This window comes from Sinocyclocheilus rhinocerous, unplaced genomic scaffold (assembly GCF_001515625.1).
Source record: "Sinocyclocheilus rhinocerous isolate Xijiao unplaced genomic scaffold, SAMN03320098_v1.1 scaffold303, whole genome shotgun sequence".
Lineage (NCBI taxonomy): Eukaryota > Metazoa > Chordata > Actinopteri > Cypriniformes > Cyprinidae > Sinocyclocheilus > Sinocyclocheilus rhinocerous.
In genome coordinates, this window is record NW_015656152.1 from 460,668 (window position 1) to 478,930 (window position 18,263).

An 18,263-nucleotide genomic window follows, 5' to 3' on the forward strand; every position below is an offset into this window, starting at 1 on the left:
GTCACCTTCATCCATCCATACTTCATCATCCATCATCATCATCATCCATCCTTCACCATCATTCATCCATCATCCTTCATCTTCATCATCGTCACCTTCATCCATCCATCCATCATCATCATCATCATCCATCCTTCATCATCATTTATCCATCATCCTTCATCTTCATCATTGTCACCTTCATCCATCCATACTTCATCATCCATCATCATCATCATCCATCATCATCATCCATCCATCCTTCATCATATTTCATCCATCATCCTTCATCTTCATCATCGTCACCTTCATCCATCCATACTTCATCATCCATCATCATCATCCATCCATACTTCATCATCCATCATCATCATCATCATCCATCCTTCACCATCCATCCTTCATCATCATTTATCCATCATCCTTCTTCATCATCGTTACTTTCATCCATCCATCATCATCATCCATCCTTCATCATCATCTATCCATCATCATCATCATCCATCCTTCATCATCATCATCGTCACCTTCATCCATCCATCATCATCCATCCTTCACCATCATCCATCCATCCTTCATCATCATTCATCCATCATCCTTCATCTTCATCATCGTCACCTTCATCCATCCATACTTCATCATCATCATCATCCATCCTTCACCATCATCCATCCATCCTTCATCATCATTTATCCATCATCCTTCTTCATCATCGTTACCTTCATCCATTCATCATCATCATCCATCCTTCATCATCATCCATCCATCCTTCATCATCATTCATCCATCATCCTTCATCCTCCGTCCATCTTATATCTTCATCATCACCATCATCCATCCATCCTTCATCATCAAAATCCATCCATCCTTCATCTTCTTCACCATCATCCATCCATCCTTCATCATCCGTCCATCTTATATCTTCATCATCACCTTCATCACCATTATCCATCCTTCACCATCATCATCCATTCTTCATCACCATTCATCATCCATCATCATCATCATCCATCCTTCACCATCATTTATCCATCATCCTTCATCTTCATCATCGTCACCTTCATGCATCCATCATCATCATCATCATCCATCCTTCATCATCTATCCATCATCCTTCATCTTCATCATTGTCACCTTCATCCATCCATACTTCATCATCCATCATCATCATCGTCCATCCTTCACCATCATCCATCCATCATCATCATCATCCATCCATCCTTCATCATCATTTATCCATCATCCTTCATCTTCATCATCATCATCATCATCCATCCATCATCATCATCCATCCTTCATCATCATCCATCCATCCTTCATCTTCATCATTGTCACCTTCATCCATCCATACTTCATCATCCATCATCATCATCATCCATCCTTCATCATCTCATCATCCATCATCATCATCATCCATCCTTCACCATCATTTATCCATCATCCTTCTCCTTCATCATCGTCACCTTCATCCATCCATACTTCATCATCCATGATCATCATCATCCATCCTTCATCATCATCCTTCATCTTCATCATCGTCACCTTCATCCATTCATACTTCATCATCCATCATCATCATCAACTTCCATCCTTCATCATCATTCATCCATCATCCTTCATCTTCATCATCGTCACCTTCATCCATTCATACTTCATCATCCATCATCATCATCAACATCCATCCTTCATCATCATTATCCATCCTTCATCATCTTCTTCACCATCATCATCATCCTTCATCATCATCCTTCATCATCAATCCATTCATCTTTCATCTTCGTCATCCATCCCTCATCAACGTCATTCATCCATCCTTCATCTTCATCACCATCATCATCATCCATTTTCCATCATCTATCCATCCTTCATCTTCACCATCATCATCATCCATCCATCCATCCTTCATCATCATCATCATCCATCCACCCTTCATCATCTTCATCCATCCTCCATCATCACTCTCATGCTGTAAGCAGTGCTCGGTCAGTGTTAGTGTGAGAGGTCAGCAGGGGTTAAAGGTGAAGGTCAGGAAGGAGCATGTAAAGGCTTTACAGGACTTTCAGGCAGCTGGTTGTGTTTCATCTGAACATCATAGCAGTTATTCCACACTCAGAATCCAACAGGAAGTGATGTGTTCTGGCAGGAAGTGGCGTGCAGATTAATGTGGGAACGGTGGAGCTCAGTCCTGTTTTGCCTGTCTACTATTGAGAATGAATCTCTGAAGTCATCAGAGCTTGAGGAAGAGGGTTTTGGTGGTTAGCATGCTAACAGTAAACATGAAGATTAATGCAGGTTGGCTAGAATTAGTTGCTGTGAAAGCGTTTGTGCTTTTCATAACGCTTTAATGCCAAGACTAGCATTTAGCATTAGCCTCGTAGCTTCTGACAGTCTGCGACCGAGCAAGTGTAAAACAAACTAACCTTCTTGTACTGATAAAAGGTGTTTTATTTTCACAGGGAGTGGGGGCAGGGGTGATCCAGGGGTCAAATGTCAAAGGCCCAGAATTAAGGGGGAGCAAGAGGAACAGGAGTCAGGGAACTCAGAGCTGTTACATTTATATATATTATCAGTCTATTTAGTGGTTGTTAAAGTGTCATTCAAATGAGTCTGAGGTTTGATGTTGGTAAGATTGAATGTTTCTGAAAGAAGTCTCTTCTGCTCACCAAGGCTGCATTTATTTGATCAACAATACAGTAAAATTAGTATTATTATAGAAATATTATTACAAATTAAAATAACTGTTTTCTATGTGAATATATTGTAAAATGTAATTTATTCCTGTGATGCAAAGCTGAATTTTCAGCATCATTACTCCAGTCTTCAGTGTCACATGATCCTTCAGAAATCATTCTAATATGCTGGTTTGCTGCTCAAGAAAAATTTCTTTTTATTATCAATGTTGAAATTGGGCTGGACAAAAATTCAATATCAATATGTATCGCGATATAATTTTTTTCAATAACGGTGATATGATTTTTAAACACATTTCCGATATTTCGATATACATTACCAGTTTCCCATACATTGATTTATTTGTGCCGTTTGACTTCGTTGAATAAACATGAGCACTGCACGTTTCAAAATCATAACACGGCGCGGGTGTTTTATATGAATCTATCTCTGAAGGGAATTGACTGTCTTCAGAAAAGTTTCGATGGCATTTTCATTTCATTTTTGGCCTTTTTTCTGGCTGAAGCACATTTGTTTCAATCTATAAGAATAATCAGCCTACACTACCAGTCAAAAGTTTTTGGCCTTGGCATCCAGGACAAACAAAAACATCTTTTATATTGGGTTGGTTAACACATTCCCAGTGAAACCACCCATTACAGCACTCACATTGAATCTGAACAAAACAATAACATTATAGCATGTTTGCATGTAAAGCAAAATTCAAAGAACATTCAAAGAGCAATTGCTGATTGACAGACCCAAGAGTCCTGTGTATCTTGTGTGGATGGATATTTGTCCCCACATGCCAAGCATAAGTCTGAAAGGTCATCTATGGAAATAAAAGCATCAACATAATGCACTTAATATTGATGAAACAAATGATGTGTCAGTTGTATGTATATATATATATATATATCTATCCTCCTGAGAACCAGAAATAAAAAGCTTTGTGAATTTAGTATTTTTTCATGTCATTACATTGTTTAGAGCATAAGAAAAAAATGGTAAAATAAAATTTTTGAAAAATGATATTTTATTCATAAGTTATGCTATGTCCTCTGTAGAGGACACCAGGACTCAGTTTTTCTAAAAATAAAATGACAAGAGTAGACATGAAAAGGCAAAAACAATGGGAATTTTTTTTAAATCAGGATTTCAGGATTTTTTTATAAGTAACTTTGTTTAAGGATGGTTCTCAACTATGTTATAAAATATATAACAAAAGGATTTGATATACCATTTTGCTTTATGCAATATGTGTTTAAAAATCCCATAAACTGGTTTTCCCATTAAGCACAAAGTTATCTATACACTGTATCTAATTTGCATATTAAAGTGCTGTTGGGACAGCATGTTGAAAAAAAAAGTGTAATAATGGGAGTAGTAATTGGCCAGATTTTCATAATAATATCTAATATTTCATAAGAATATTGATATATAATTTGTTTTCCTATTCAATTCTTTTGTCTCCCAAAATGTATAATAAACATGCTTTTAGTCCTGGTGTCCTCTACAGTGTTTCATAACAGGAAGTCATATTTTGATTTGAAACCCCATAACATTTTCCTGAGATGTTGATTTATGACAAACAATTTGAAAATTAATCAGATTTAAATTATAATTACAAAATATTATCATATTTCCATAAGGATGTACAATTTTATCACTAAATTAATGTCAGCCATTTTTAAAAACCAAGGAGAGGGAGTGGTGATGGTGAAACATCCAATCATTTGGTATCTCTGGAAAGCCCTGAATGTGCTCTGTACAGGACATCCAGACATAAAACTGTGACATGTGAGGTCTCAGAGAAATTCACTAAAATATAATATCCACTACAGAGGCAAAAACTCCATAGCTGGGTCTCAGGAGGTTTTATATATATATATATATATATACACTGTATATATAGCATTTATGCCGCCTTATCTATTTATTTGTGAGGAAAACCAGTTTAGATTAGATTTTTTTTACATGTGTAAGCAATAAATCAACATGGTGGATTGTGAAAATACAATATGGGACATTCATTTGTCATTAATCTTTTGCTTTGCATCCATCAAGTTCCAAATAAAAAGAAAAAATTATCAAAAGAGACAAAGTTTCAGAATTACTTAATATTGGGAACCACTGGTCTCAAAACAGGGACGTTCTCTTCATTAGCAACCTCTGAATGTGACGCCATCGCCACGGTTCACCTCTCTTCAGGGATGTGTGTGTGTGTGTGTGTATCTCACCTTTTTGAGTTTCTTAGTCTTTGCTTCCACTTCTTGTTGCAGTGAGGAGAATGTTTCTCTGAGTTCTAGTGTTTCCTCATCCTGAGCCAACATTTGCTGCTGTATTTCTCTCTCTCTGCGTGTCTGCAAACACACACAGATTCACACACTCAGTTATGTGTTGTACACGAGCAGCACAGAATGCCATATGGATGCTGAAGGTGAAGTGTGTTTTTTGTGTCACTAGTACCGTATTGACCCGAATATAAGACTATGTTTTTTTCTTGGAAATATTGCAAACATTAAAACAGTGTGTGTTACCTGTTCTGCAATCTCATGTCTTTTCTGTTCAAGCATCTTCTGTTGCTCATTAGTGTGATCAATAATGTTCTTCCCACCAACCAGCAGCTTGCTCTCCATTGCCTAGCAACCACAACAAACCATCAACATCAGCAGCGGATCACATGTAGAGGTCACACTCATTAGGATAGTTCAGCTGCTTTTAAATAAAGCTATAGACATTTCATTTTTCTTTTTATATACACTACTGTTCAAAATGTTTAGGCATTTTGTTATGTGCTTTTGTCATTTTTTTTAGTTTTAGTTTGCCTGAGGGAAGAAACTGTGCTTATGCCTGGCCATATATACAGTATATATAGTTTTCATTTTAACTTTAGTCATTTTGTTATGTGCTGGTCATTTGTTTCAGTTTTTGTTTTTTTAAATATTTGTATTTCATTCGTTTTTTTGTTTTAGTAATGTTGGTACCAAAACAATTAAAAATATAATTAAAAGTAATTGTTTTTGATAAACAAACTTTACCGACCCCAAACCTTTGAACAGTAGAGTATAATATAAAAAAATATTTTCAATTAAAGTGCAGTGGAAATTTGAACCAATGAGATTTCGTTGTGGGCGGGGCTTCCCAGTGCGATGCTGCACAAATAGAAAACGGCTTAATTTTGTCGCATCGCAAAGGATTGCTGTCACTCGAGTAGCCTGAAATCACAAACTCTCATTGAAAACGGACGACTTCTGGTTTCTTTCTCGCTATAAATAGCTGTGAGTGTCAGCGACCTTTTGGAAGGCATGATGAAAATCAGCTCTGTGAATCTCCTCCCCCACTCGACACACCGGGCTCTCTTTGTGGACGGCAGCAGCTCGCGGCTTTAGCGACACACAAAGATTATTGTCAAAGGGCCACAACAGAAACAAGAACAAAGCCTCAGCCCAGAACTACAGCTGACCCGCACGGCCCGTCAGACCAGCTCATAACATCCAAAACACCCTGTCAGAACCCATCAGACTTCACACCACACGTCCCTCTGATTTACACACAATCCATCTCTCTCTGTCTCTCTCTGTGATCACGGGACTGGAACGGATGGAATGGGAGGAGAGATAACGCAGAGATATGGAAAGATGGAGAGAAAGGGCTTTTTGTCCCATGGGATGAAACCAAAACCTTCTCGGGGTTAATGTACAGCCAAACAGAGGGGCGGAGACAAGTACAAACCTTATCAGCATGGTCATGAATATCAATTAGGTGACGTAACTGGTCTTAAAGCAGTTTTACCTTGCAATGTGACCAACAGAAACAATTAAAATAGAAAAAACCAAAGCAGTTAAACTATATATATATGTATTATAACCTTATCATCATGGTTATGAATATTAATTAGGTGATGTAACATTCGGCCCAATGCACCTAACTGGTCCTAATGCAGTTTAATGTGGCCTGCTACAATTTTTTCTTTCCAACAAAAACAATTCAAATATATTAAATTATATTACATAATAAAATGTCAGTAATTAATGTGTTGAATGAGCTTTTTTTATATTTTTTAAATATTTTTTTTGTTATTTGCGTTTTGTCTTTTTTTATTGTTTTTGTTTTAAACATTTCAATTTAACTTTTAGTTTTAGTAATGTCGGTATCAAAACAATTAAAACATAATACATTTAATTCACAAATTAAAAAATAAAAAAATTAAAAAATGTGGTGCTAAATTAAATAGAATGGTGCTAAACCATTTAGACACTCGGACAAAAGTAACTCATATTTTGAATTAGCTTTATATATATATATATATATATATATAATTTTAGTTTTAGTCATTTTATGTGCTTTTGTCATTTTTAAATTTTATTTTAAATACTACTATTTAACATTTATTTACTTTTTATTTCTAGTTTAATAATCAACAATTAAAATTTATTAAAATACAAAAAAAGAAATTTAAATAAAATGGTGCAAAACCCTTTACACACCCAGGTCTCAAAATGAAGTCATTAATATTTTGAATTAGCTTTTTTTAATATTTTTATTTTATATTTTATTCTTAGTCATATTTTTTAGCTTATTATTATTATTTCTATTTAATTTTATTTTTATTGGTACCAAAGTAGTAATGTTAGTAATTATATATAAAACATAGAACTACATAAAAAATGTAAATAAAATATTTCTAAACTCTTTACACACTCACGTCCTGAGGTTTGAGTAATATTTTGACTGCTTTTATATGGTATACAGTATACTGTGACAGTCGTGATGGAAACAAGATACAGAAGAGAGAGAGAGAGAGAAACAGAGAGATGGTTTAATATAGACGCGGGCCTCTGGGGAAGCGTCAGCAGGACGCTCCGTCATCAAACTCACACACACATACACACACACACACACACACACACTCAGCAGCAAGGATGCTCTCGTTTAACAGAGACCTTTCCATCCAGACCCCCCACATTCCCATCACCATGGCAACAGAGCTCAGGACCAGTCTGGCTCATTATCTATTCACACTGCTGAGGAATTCATTGGCCAGGAGCTCCGAACACAAGCTCCGCCCACCTGCACATAAACGTTGACACATCAATATTTAAGCAAAGCATGCTGGAAGAAGGCCAATGACTGAGTTTACTGTCAGCACGTACAGGCTACATTTGGAATTGAACACTAACATACATTATATAACAATATTGTGAAACAATTATGATGAATGTTTAATTCAGCAAGTGGCGTTCAGTTATAATGGTTACAAAATGGCTGTTTTGCATTTTTAATTCATAATCTGGGGATTCCATGAATACAAAAATACAGTATAAATCAGTTTGTAGTTTTGTATTTTCAGTTTTAATTTTAATATTAGTTTTAATACACCTTTTAGTAGTTGTGTTATATGCTCATCATTTTTATTATTTTTTATATTTCTATTTAGCTTTAATTAACTTTAAGCTTTTTAGTTTGATTAATTTTAGTACTTTAAATTATTTAGAGATTGTATGTATACAAATATACAATATTAATCTTTTATTTCAGTGTTGTTTACATAATGTTATAGCATTTAATAATATTTTAAGTTAGTTTTTATTTTTATATTTTCAGTTTTCATTTTAAAATGAGTTTTAATTTAAGTTTGAGTAATTTTATGTGCTTTTGTAATTTTTATTAGTATTTATATTTAGCTTTAACTTGTTCTTATTTCAGTAATTTTAGTACTTCAGATCATTTACTTAAGTTAGCTGCCAAAGCAACAGTTTAGTTTTTCCATCCAGTATTTATATTCTATTTTATTTCAAGTTTATTGAATTAATAAAATGGGTTTTAATAGTTTTGGTTTTTGTTAACAATAACTACACTGGTATACGTTCAACACATTGTAAAAACAGTATGATTATACTAGTATTATACAATATTATACTATGCTACTCCAAATACAGTCACACACACAAACAAATCCAAAAGACACTATATAATTGTTTCTTCCTGTCTGTCTGTCTGTCTTAAATGCCAGCACAATTAAACTAGAAAACAGTTGTGTAAACAGACATTAAAGGCTAGAAGTGTGTGAAGTGGTTTAGTCTGTTCCACAGGTAAAACAGGCACATGAGCGCTGGGACTTCACAATTAAACGCTCAATTCACTCCAGCAACACAATGAATCTGGGACAAAAACTGAGTCATGAGCAAAGTATGGAATGACACCATACTACTAATACTATGTGTGCAGCACGTATAGTATGCAAATATTCTGTATGCATAAAATTCCTAGACACTCTGTTATTACTGTACATTTTCGTAGATATTCACTGAAAAAAAATAAAAAAATATATATATAACAAATGTATTTAAATATATTGAATTTTATTTTTAATATTTTAATAATTTTATTTCTGAGAAATATTGCTTTGGAAACTAGCTGAAATTAAATAAGTTTTAATAATTTAATAAGTAAATTAAATAATAAATTAAATGTAAAATATTTTTTATTTTATTTCAGTTAATGTTTATTACAAAAAAATAATTAAAAAATAGTTTTGCACATTACAATAGTTTATAAAAATAGTATAGGTATTATAGTCTAAAAATAGTGTATATGCACACAATCTTAACTCACACAATCTTCAAGCATACTCACCTTAAACTTGGCTGTGAGGAGTTCTGTGGCCTCCTGCTCCTTCGTCAGATGTCTCATCATCCTCTCTTTCTCTTCCAGGAGTCTCTGTTTCTCCTCCGCCACCAGAGAATGATCATCTCTGATGGCCTCCTTCTCTCTCTCCAGCTTCTCCTGCTGCTCCTTCATGTACTCCTGCGCCTCCTTCTCCACGCTTTCTTCATCATCATCTTCAACATCCTCCTCCTCTACCTCTTCCTCTCCTCCTTCTCCGGTCTTCCTCAGGCTCCTGCTCCTCCTCTTCCTCTTGGTGAGCATGCCGCGTTTATCCAGCTGCGCTTTCAGCCGGGCGATCTCCTCCTGGAACTCCCTCAGGAGGGCGTCTTTGGGGTCTTCGTTGACACGAGGCTTGTTCTTGATGTTCTTGGCGCGGTTGGCGTAACGCAGGGTGGTCAGGGTCTCCTCGTAATTGTAGAAGGCCGGTCCCAAAGTGGCCACCATGATGGTCTTGGCGTTCCCGCCCAATGAGTCCTGAAGCAACCGCGTGAGTTTAGAGTCACGGTAGGGAACGTGAGAACTTCGCCCGTCCACCAACGCAGAGATTACATTTCCCAGAGCGGAGAGGGACAGGTTGATCTTGGTGGCCTCCTTCAGACGTTCTCCTTGGACGCCAGTCTTGGTCTGTCGCTCGCTGCCCGCCAGGTCAACCAGGTTGAGTTTGCCAACGCGGATGTGGTTCTGTCCGTCTGGCCCAAGCTGGCTGCACTCTACCGTGATGATGAAGATGGCGTGCGACCTCGAGCTGTGCTCGTTCATGTTGGTGAAGCCCACCGATCTGGTCTGGTTCCCCACGTTCATCACGTGCTCGATCTCCTTCACGTTCTTGGTGACGAAGGAGGACAGATCTTTGATGTAGACCCCTGAGTCGGCGCTCTCCTTCAGCTCCAGCTTCTTGCTGTGGTCTTTGGTGAGCAGGTCGCGGACCTCCTCCTGGTAGATCTCCAAATAAGAGGCCCGGACCAGGTACTGCTGGTTCTGAGAGCGCGAGATGTGCGTGAAGATGTGCTCGAACGAGTTCGGGATGATGCCGCGGCGCTCGGCGTCCAGCCACTGGCCTTGCATGGTGTACGTCTTCCCGGTTCCCGTCTGTCCGTACGCGAAGATGGTGCCGTTGAAGCCGCGCAGAACCGAGTCGATGAGCGGCCGGACCGTCTCGTCGTACAGGTCGCTCTGTTTGGAACAAGCGTCGTAAACCGCATCGAACGTGAAGGTCTTGAGCAGCTCTCCCGGACCCGCCTTGGGGTTCCGCAGGGCCACCTGGCCCAGTTTCACATCCATCTGCACGATATGCTCATACCCCATCGATTCCTCTTTACGGTTGAGCGGGCGACACCGAACCACCACCTTCACCGCCTCGCCGTTTTTGGCTTTCATGGACATGTTGAATCCGTCTACGAGATGAATGGATAATGAACGAGCGCAGTATTCCCGTTAAAGCAGATGGATGATGGAAGATGTCAGCATCAGCATCACCCGGTTACCGAGCGCATAATGTCAGTCCCGGTGCAAATCTCTGCGGTCTCCACAAATGAATAAAAGATAAAGGCGGCTCCGTCATGAACACATATGGATGAAATCATAAGCTCAGAATATCTCACCGATTTCCACCGAAACACAAGAAGATCCGTCTGACAGAGAATCACACACATCAGCTGCGCTTCACTGCAGCCCTGCCCAAACACACACACACACACACATCAAGGTTGCCAGATTTGGCAAGAGAAACAAGCAGTCTGAAATATACAGATGGGGATTTTTAAGCAATTATGGCTCTGCTAGGCAATTACAGAAATTTCATATCTCAGTTCTTTACTTAAAATTTGAAAAATGTCTGTTTGCTAAGAGAAATTACCATGGTTATTAAACAGATACCTAGGCTATTTAATAAAATAATAGACCCAGTGAACAAAGTAAAATGTGTTAAAAATTTAATTACATTTTTAGAACAAAATGATGACATGCATTATAATAGTTTCTGTATCTTATACACATAATCTTCCTTAAATAATTTTAAACTATTAGAAAAAAAAAGTTTATATGTCTAGAAAATAGCAACTACTCATATTTATAAACCAGTTTATGAAAATCAAGGGCAAAATAGTTTAAAAAGGGCAAACATGGCAACACGGTAACACACAGACACACACACACAGTCTGGTTCACTATCCTTGTGGGGACTCATCATAGGCTAATGGTTTTTATACTGTACAAACTGTATTTTCTATCGCCCTACACCTACCATACACCTAAACCTACCCCTCACAGAAAACTTTGTGCATTTTTACAATCTAAAAAAACTCATTCTGTATGATTTATAAGCTTCTGTACCCATGGGGACCTCAATTTAGGTCCCCACGGTGACACAAGTCCCCATGAGTTGGTGTGTATTCAAGTTTAAGTCCCCACCAGTATAGAAACACACACACACACACACACACTTTCCTTCAGTGCCATCATTGCGGAAAGGCCCCAGAGGTGTTTGGGATTTGAAGTTAAATGGTTTAATGCTGATTCAATTAGATTAAATATGGATCAGATCAGATCAGTGTTTGATAAAATGCAAATTATTGCAATATAGGCTACAAAAAGATGAAAAAAAAAAAAAAATGTAAAAAAACATTAAAACCATAATATTGTTTATAATGTAATTTACTTTAAAAAAATATTTGTGTTATTGCTCATTTCATTGACAGTTCAGTTTTCATATATTCATAACCTAGCACGCACCTTTTTTTGTATCTGCATATATTTTTCTGCCCATCATATCTGCTTACTATAGCTTTTTAAGCCTAAAATGTGCAAAAACTGATTAAAAAGGTGAAAGCCCAAAGATATAGCCAAATATTTAAGACTGAACACTAGGCCTACTATAATATAGTGCAATAGCCCTGATAATTTTTTTCCCTTGTGAAGATAAAATAACAATAAAACTGACTTTGACTACAGCTGTAAATATACTAGGAATATACGTTTTCATTATTATAACATTTTATGTATATTAGTCAAGTTTTTTTTAATTGAGCACAGGTTGTCTATTTCTTAAATTATGTGTGCAGTAGGCTAATTAAAATTAGATTTCTTTTTGTGCTTTGGAGTTAATTGTACATCAATGGTGCCATCTAGTGGACTTGTAATAAATACAGTTTCATTTTCGGCCACTAGTGGCCATTATAAATTATTAATCAAGAGTCTCATCCCTGGCTACATATAATCCCTTTAAGGACCCATACAGAGGATGCTTAGACAACTAGTGCGCTTGACACTAGAATATGACCAGACTAGCTCTTGGGTTTCAAATGAGGGAAGGAGGTTTGTGCATGTAATCTATCAAGAGGGAAGCCAAAGCACTTAGTGAAACATCTTGGATGAAATCAATCTGCCCTGAAATGAACAATTAGCTGATAGTGAGGCCTCTAATGACGGCTGTCAGCTACAGATGCTTCCTCTCAAGATGATACACTTAGCAGTAAGAGTAAAAATTCTTGATATATGATATTATTTTTTATATATTTTTTATATATATATATATATATATATATATTTTTTTTTAGCTTGAAACGTTTAGCAATAACACTGTATGTATTCAACCAATATATATGTAATGCTGTGTAACTGCAGTGTTTATAAGGCACTCTTTTTACACAATATGTAACAATATGCATTGTGAAAAGTGCTTATACAAACAAATGTAATAGAAAAATAATCTGCAAATATTATATATTATAAATATATTATATAAAATAATATTTTTCAACGCGGAAGTAAGCTATTGTCTATGAATGTGCGAGACTTCCGTTTCATTAACTGCTACAGGTAAATAGCTTGAAGAATAACAATGTGCAGTAAACAGTAAAACTATTTGCGCTACAAACCAGCGTTTTTATGATTACAATAATACTTTAAAATTATATGATAACAAATACCAGTTTGACTGTTTTTTGGACAAGTAAAATAACTGGAAGCCAATAACACCAGAAGTCTCGCACATTCAATTTAAACATGGCAGCGCCCTCTGTTACGTTTAAAATTAGGTAGATAATATTAATATTATCTGCATGGTTAAATGAAGTGTAAATGGCAGTTTAAATCAAATTAATTAATTGTGTCAAAGACACGTTAAATTATTTTTGCCATTTACATAGAAACAGCTTTTGAATGCTGTGACTCAAACTCTGAATGACCAGTGTTGGGGGTAACGCATACAAGTAACGCGAGTTACGTAATCAGATTACTTTTTCCCCCAAGTAACTAGTAAAGTAACGCATTACTTTTTTAATTTACAAGAAAATATCTGAGTTACTTTTTCAAAAAAGTAACGCCAGTTACTTTGTTTTCCCATTTATTGACTGACAGCTCTGGTGTTGCCATGGTGACAGAAATCGGAAGTGCAGAGGCGTTGTGTGCGCTGTGTGAACATGATGTTACTGTAGTTCTAGACTAAATGTGAATGTGCATTAATTCATCCCACTCACAAAAAACAGATTTAGTATTCATCAAAATGAATTAAAACAGTGAAATGCAAACTCAGAATATGACGCAAACCTACAATAATTAAATATGTTAAATAACACAAATGTATCTAATCCCATTTTATTAACCAATATCTTTGCTGCTGACCTTTGATGATCCAGTACAACCATACTAATAAGCAAAAATGACTTTAGAGAAACTAATAATTGTGCTTCATTGTTTTTTTATTGCTGAAGAGTGTTTCTTCTCCTGCGTTCTACTGTACAGACGTGAATTTACATTTCCTTCAGCCTGAGGTTTATTCATGACACTTTTTGGTGTGAAAGGGCTTTTATATTTGCTATAAATAGAACTTCTTATATTAAAAACAATCAAGCCCTGCATATATTTAAAAAGTAGCGTGAAAGTAACGCAAAAGTAATATAACGCATTACTTTCCATAAAAAGTAACTAAGTAACGTAATTAGTTACTTTTTTAGGGAGTAACGCAGTATTGTAATGCATTACTTTTAAAAGTAACTTTCCCCAACACTGTGAATGACATCTGGTGGATTTAACAGAACCAGATGTTTAACTCCACTGTGACTCACATAGCAGCAGATTCACTTACAACCCTCAGCTACGCCTCTGCTGACTCTGTGTGTGTGTGTGTGTGTGTTAACTAATTTGTCGGAAAGCTTAAAACACAGTCAAAATATGAAGAACCCTGAGACTGAGAAACTAGAAGAACTACATTTTATTTGTATTTTTTTCCCCTCACACATGACTTTTAGTGAGAAGAATGATTACACAATGAAATAGAAACAGAAATATTTGAACACAAAGAAATTCCTCTAATATTCCAGATTCATGTGGCGTCGAGCGGCAAGATTGGAAACAGGAAAATGGAGCTCCAGGAGTGACTCACTGACAGATATAAAGGAATAAAACCTCCAGCAGCTCTGAGCCACAGCAGGTTTCTGCATGTTTACAGCTGCATTAGGGAAAATGTTGCCCAATGACTTACAAACAATAGCCGAATTCTTCAAACCTCACAGGACTTGAGATCAGGACTCATTCCAACAAGAAAATTAGATGATTCTTACAGTTTGTGGTCTGTCCATAGTTTGGAAATGGTTTAAATGGGTCATTTTGATTTATTCTGTTCATTTGGGATACAGCTGGTAATATCATGGCATATACTTTTCACTCTTTATTCACATTGATAGTTCCGTATAAGAACCTTTACCATCCATCACATCTTTCCAATGCACAAAAAGTTCTTTATAGTGGAAAAAGGTTTTTCAGATTATTAATTATTAACATTCTTTCACACTAAGAAAAGGTTCTTTCTCATCACAACTCTATGTCTGCAAAATGTTGCAACTCAACCAAAACGTTTCATTCATACTTCAAAAACTACTTATTGTCAGTAAATTGACCAATACCACCAAAATGATTTTTTTTTTCAATGTGAGCCATACTGATAAAAATGTTTATTGTTTTTTTTTGTTTGTTTTTTACCATGGTGGTCAACCAATGGAAATGCTTGTTTTATACAAATTTCATTTTTTTTTTTTTGTCTGTGCTTTTTTGTTTCACAAGTTTACTGGTGTAAAAACAACTAATTATAAATGATTATTACTTTACTGAGCCAAAGCAATTGAGCAAAACTGAACTGTTTGAAGAAAGGTTCTCGGAACCCAAAATGTTCTTCTGTTGCATTTTTACTGCACAGTACACACACAAAAAAAACATGTTAAATGAGCAAAGAACATAGTAAAATCAGGATGTTTTTGTAAGTGCATGATCATTTCATATGTGCACAAATACCATGACAGTACTATGGTATTAAAACAGTACCACATTTCAGTATTATTGTCAGTGGATAACTTTCGCGCTGTCATATCCTCCTAGGACCCAGGCATAGACTTTTGTCCTCTGTAGAGGACATTATTATTTTAGTGAGACCACATGCCTTAGTTTTAAGTCTGGATGTCCTGTAAAGAGCGCTTTTTTAGAGATATCAAATGTTTGGAGGTTTGATCATGAACACTCCCACTCCTTGGTCTTTAAATATGACTGATATTGACAGAATGATCCAATTTAGCACTCTTAGGGAAATATGATAATATTTTGTAATTATCATTTAAATCTGGCTAATTTTAAAATTGTTTGTCGTTAATAAACATCTCAGTTGGAATATGACTTTTTGTTACGAAACAAGGCATCATTTTGTCTTCTGTAGAGGACACCAGGACAAACATCATGTTAATCAGGCATTTAGGGGAAACACAATAAGTCAATAGGGAAATAAATTATAACAATATTCCTATGAAATATGAGATATTCTTATAAAAATGTTGCCAAGTTATTACTCCCATTATAACACTTCTCTTTTCATTATGGTTTGCCCCAAGAACACATTAATATGCAAATTAGATGCAATGTATACATTGTATAGAATGGGAATATCAATTTTTACGCACATATTCCATAAAGTACAACAGTAGCCTATCAAATCATTCTGTTATATCTTTCATAACATAGTTGAGAATTATCTTTGTACAAAGTTTGATTAAAAATAGCCTGAAACTGAAAAACTGAAAAAATAAAACATTGTTTTTGCCTCTACATGCCATTTCATATCTATTTATTATTATTATTTTTTTAATAACTCAGTCCTGGCGTCCTCTACAAAGGACATAGAATGAAATATGAATAAAATATTTTTTTTTAAAAATGTTTTCTCCATTTTTTTCTTACCAATGTAATGACATAAAAAACAACAAAATTCACAAAACTTTTTTTTTTAGTTCTCAGGAGGATATGGAAATGTTCTAAAAGTGCCACGCCCGGGCTGATATCACGGGGTTTGACTTAACTTCTGGATTCGTGACGGTGACCCAACCACACCCAGCAGCGAGGACCTCTTGCTGCTCCGGGCTGACGGAAACCGACTGTAGGGTGTCGTTACGGGCCAGGTTCTGGGCTGCACCAGCTGCATTCACCCTCCCCGATAAGCTACGTCAATGATGCCCTCATGTCTGCGGACGGTTGGCACTCTGTCCAATCAGCGTCCGAGATAGGTTTGAAAAACGGCGCGTTCGGCCAATCGCAAAGCCAGGTGCTGACGTAGGGGCGGGAAGAGAGGCGTGGCTCTGAAATCTAGGGTGTCGCCGTGGTGGCTCTATTCGAAGGCGACGGCGGTTGGTCGGTCGTCTCTGTGTTTGTCCTCTTCTAAATTCCTCAAACGGACCCGATACAGACTGTCGGTTCGGAATCCAGCTGTCAAGCGAGATCTGTGCGGTTCGGCGTCGCTGGGATGAAGCGGAACATCTTTCATTTGAATCAGATCGCTGGTGTAGTTTGAAGAAAGAGAGTCGGGCGGAGGAGCCATTTTGTCCCGACAGTGTGATAGAAAGAAAGAGACATTAAAAACACCAAACACCACACTTTTCAGAGGAAACATACATCTTATATATCGCCTTCGGAGTTTAAAAAAAGAGTCTAGAGAGGAAATCAAAACAAGTCAGCTGCGAAGAGACTGTCCGGTGTGTGTTTTCGGATAACACACACACACACTTTCCCTTTAACACACACTCAGTCTCTATCCGTTTCTCTTCAGTGTGTGTTTATAAAGAGCTCAGATGGCGAAGAAGACCTATGATCTGCTCTTTAAGCTGCTCTTGATTGGTGATTCTGGGGTGGGAAAGACCTGCGTGCTGTTTCGATTTTCAGACGACGCCTTTAACACCACCTTCATCTCCACTATAGGTGAGTATCACACCCGAATCTACCCGCTCCGAGGGTTTTATTCATTGTTTTACGTGAGAAATGCTGTTAAATGTGAGTATATGCTGACTAGGCCTTGATTCTGGGCTTTAGCATGCTAACCGGCTAACAGTTAACTGATTCATATCAGCTGAGTGAATCTCCTGAAATCGGTTGATTCAGAATCATATTCCAGAGTTCCGAAGGTTGTTTTGGTTGTCTAATAACTGGCTTCCGTTCTGTTCATCTGTATATTTGGATCAGTGTTATTGTAGATGTTGAGGTTATTCGGCTAAAGTTTTGCGTTAACATGCGGGTTGACTGGCTAATAATATTTTGATGCCAGATGAGTCAAAGTAATGACTTTGTCAGCGTTTAATATGTAATTACTACTTTGTCCAGCTGAGATAATCGATACATTGTTTATGGTTTAGGTTAAGTTAAACGTTTAAGGTTCAAGCGGCCTGTTACTTGCAGTAACCCCAAACTCCATCACTCTAAGGGTTAAACCTGTTAACAAACTGGAACAAAACATCTTTACTGTATCACTGGTGCCTTGAAGCAGCGAGTTATTTTTTTTTTTTGTGCTGCACGAAAGGCAACCAAACGTTAGAAAGCGGCATCCTATTTTTCTTTAGGCTTATTTTACAAAAGCATAAAGATTTGTTTTTATTGTGAATGTACACAAATAAAGGCAAACCTTTTACAATTCCGAT

General features: G+C 36.6%; 2 protein-coding genes across 3 annotated transcripts in view; one reads left to right on the forward strand and one right to left on the reverse strand.

Annotated features, from left to right (window-relative positions):
- LOC107719402 (kinesin-like protein KIF3C) overlaps positions 1–11,014 on the reverse strand; it is a 17,196-nt gene extending 6,182 nt beyond the window's left edge. Inside the window, exons 1-3 of the mRNA XM_016526815.1 lie at positions 9,289–11,014; positions 5,190–5,291; positions 4,888–5,012 (exon numbers count right to left, since the gene is read on the reverse strand). Coding sequence (XP_016382301.1) covers positions 4,888–5,012; positions 5,190–5,291; positions 9,289–10,704 — 1,643 coding nt within the window. The 5' untranslated portion in view covers positions 10,705–11,014. The remainder of the gene's footprint in view (positions 1–4,887; positions 5,013–5,189; positions 5,292–9,288) is intronic.
- Positions 11,015–16,929: 5,915 nt separating this feature from the next.
- The window catches only part of LOC107719370 (ras-related protein Rab-10), a 27,393-nt gene continuing 26,059 nt past the window's right edge, over positions 16,930–18,263 (forward strand). Inside the window, exons 1-2 of one of the 2 annotated variants that reach the window (XM_016526777.1) lie at positions 16,930–17,327; positions 17,402–17,550. In XM_016526777.1, coding sequence (XP_016382263.1) covers positions 17,424–17,550 — 127 coding nt within the window. In that variant the 5' untranslated portion in view covers positions 16,930–17,327; positions 17,402–17,423. Of the gene's footprint in view, positions 17,328–17,401; positions 17,551–18,263 lie in introns of those variants that run through there. The other variant, XM_016526778.1, reaches the window with a different exon arrangement.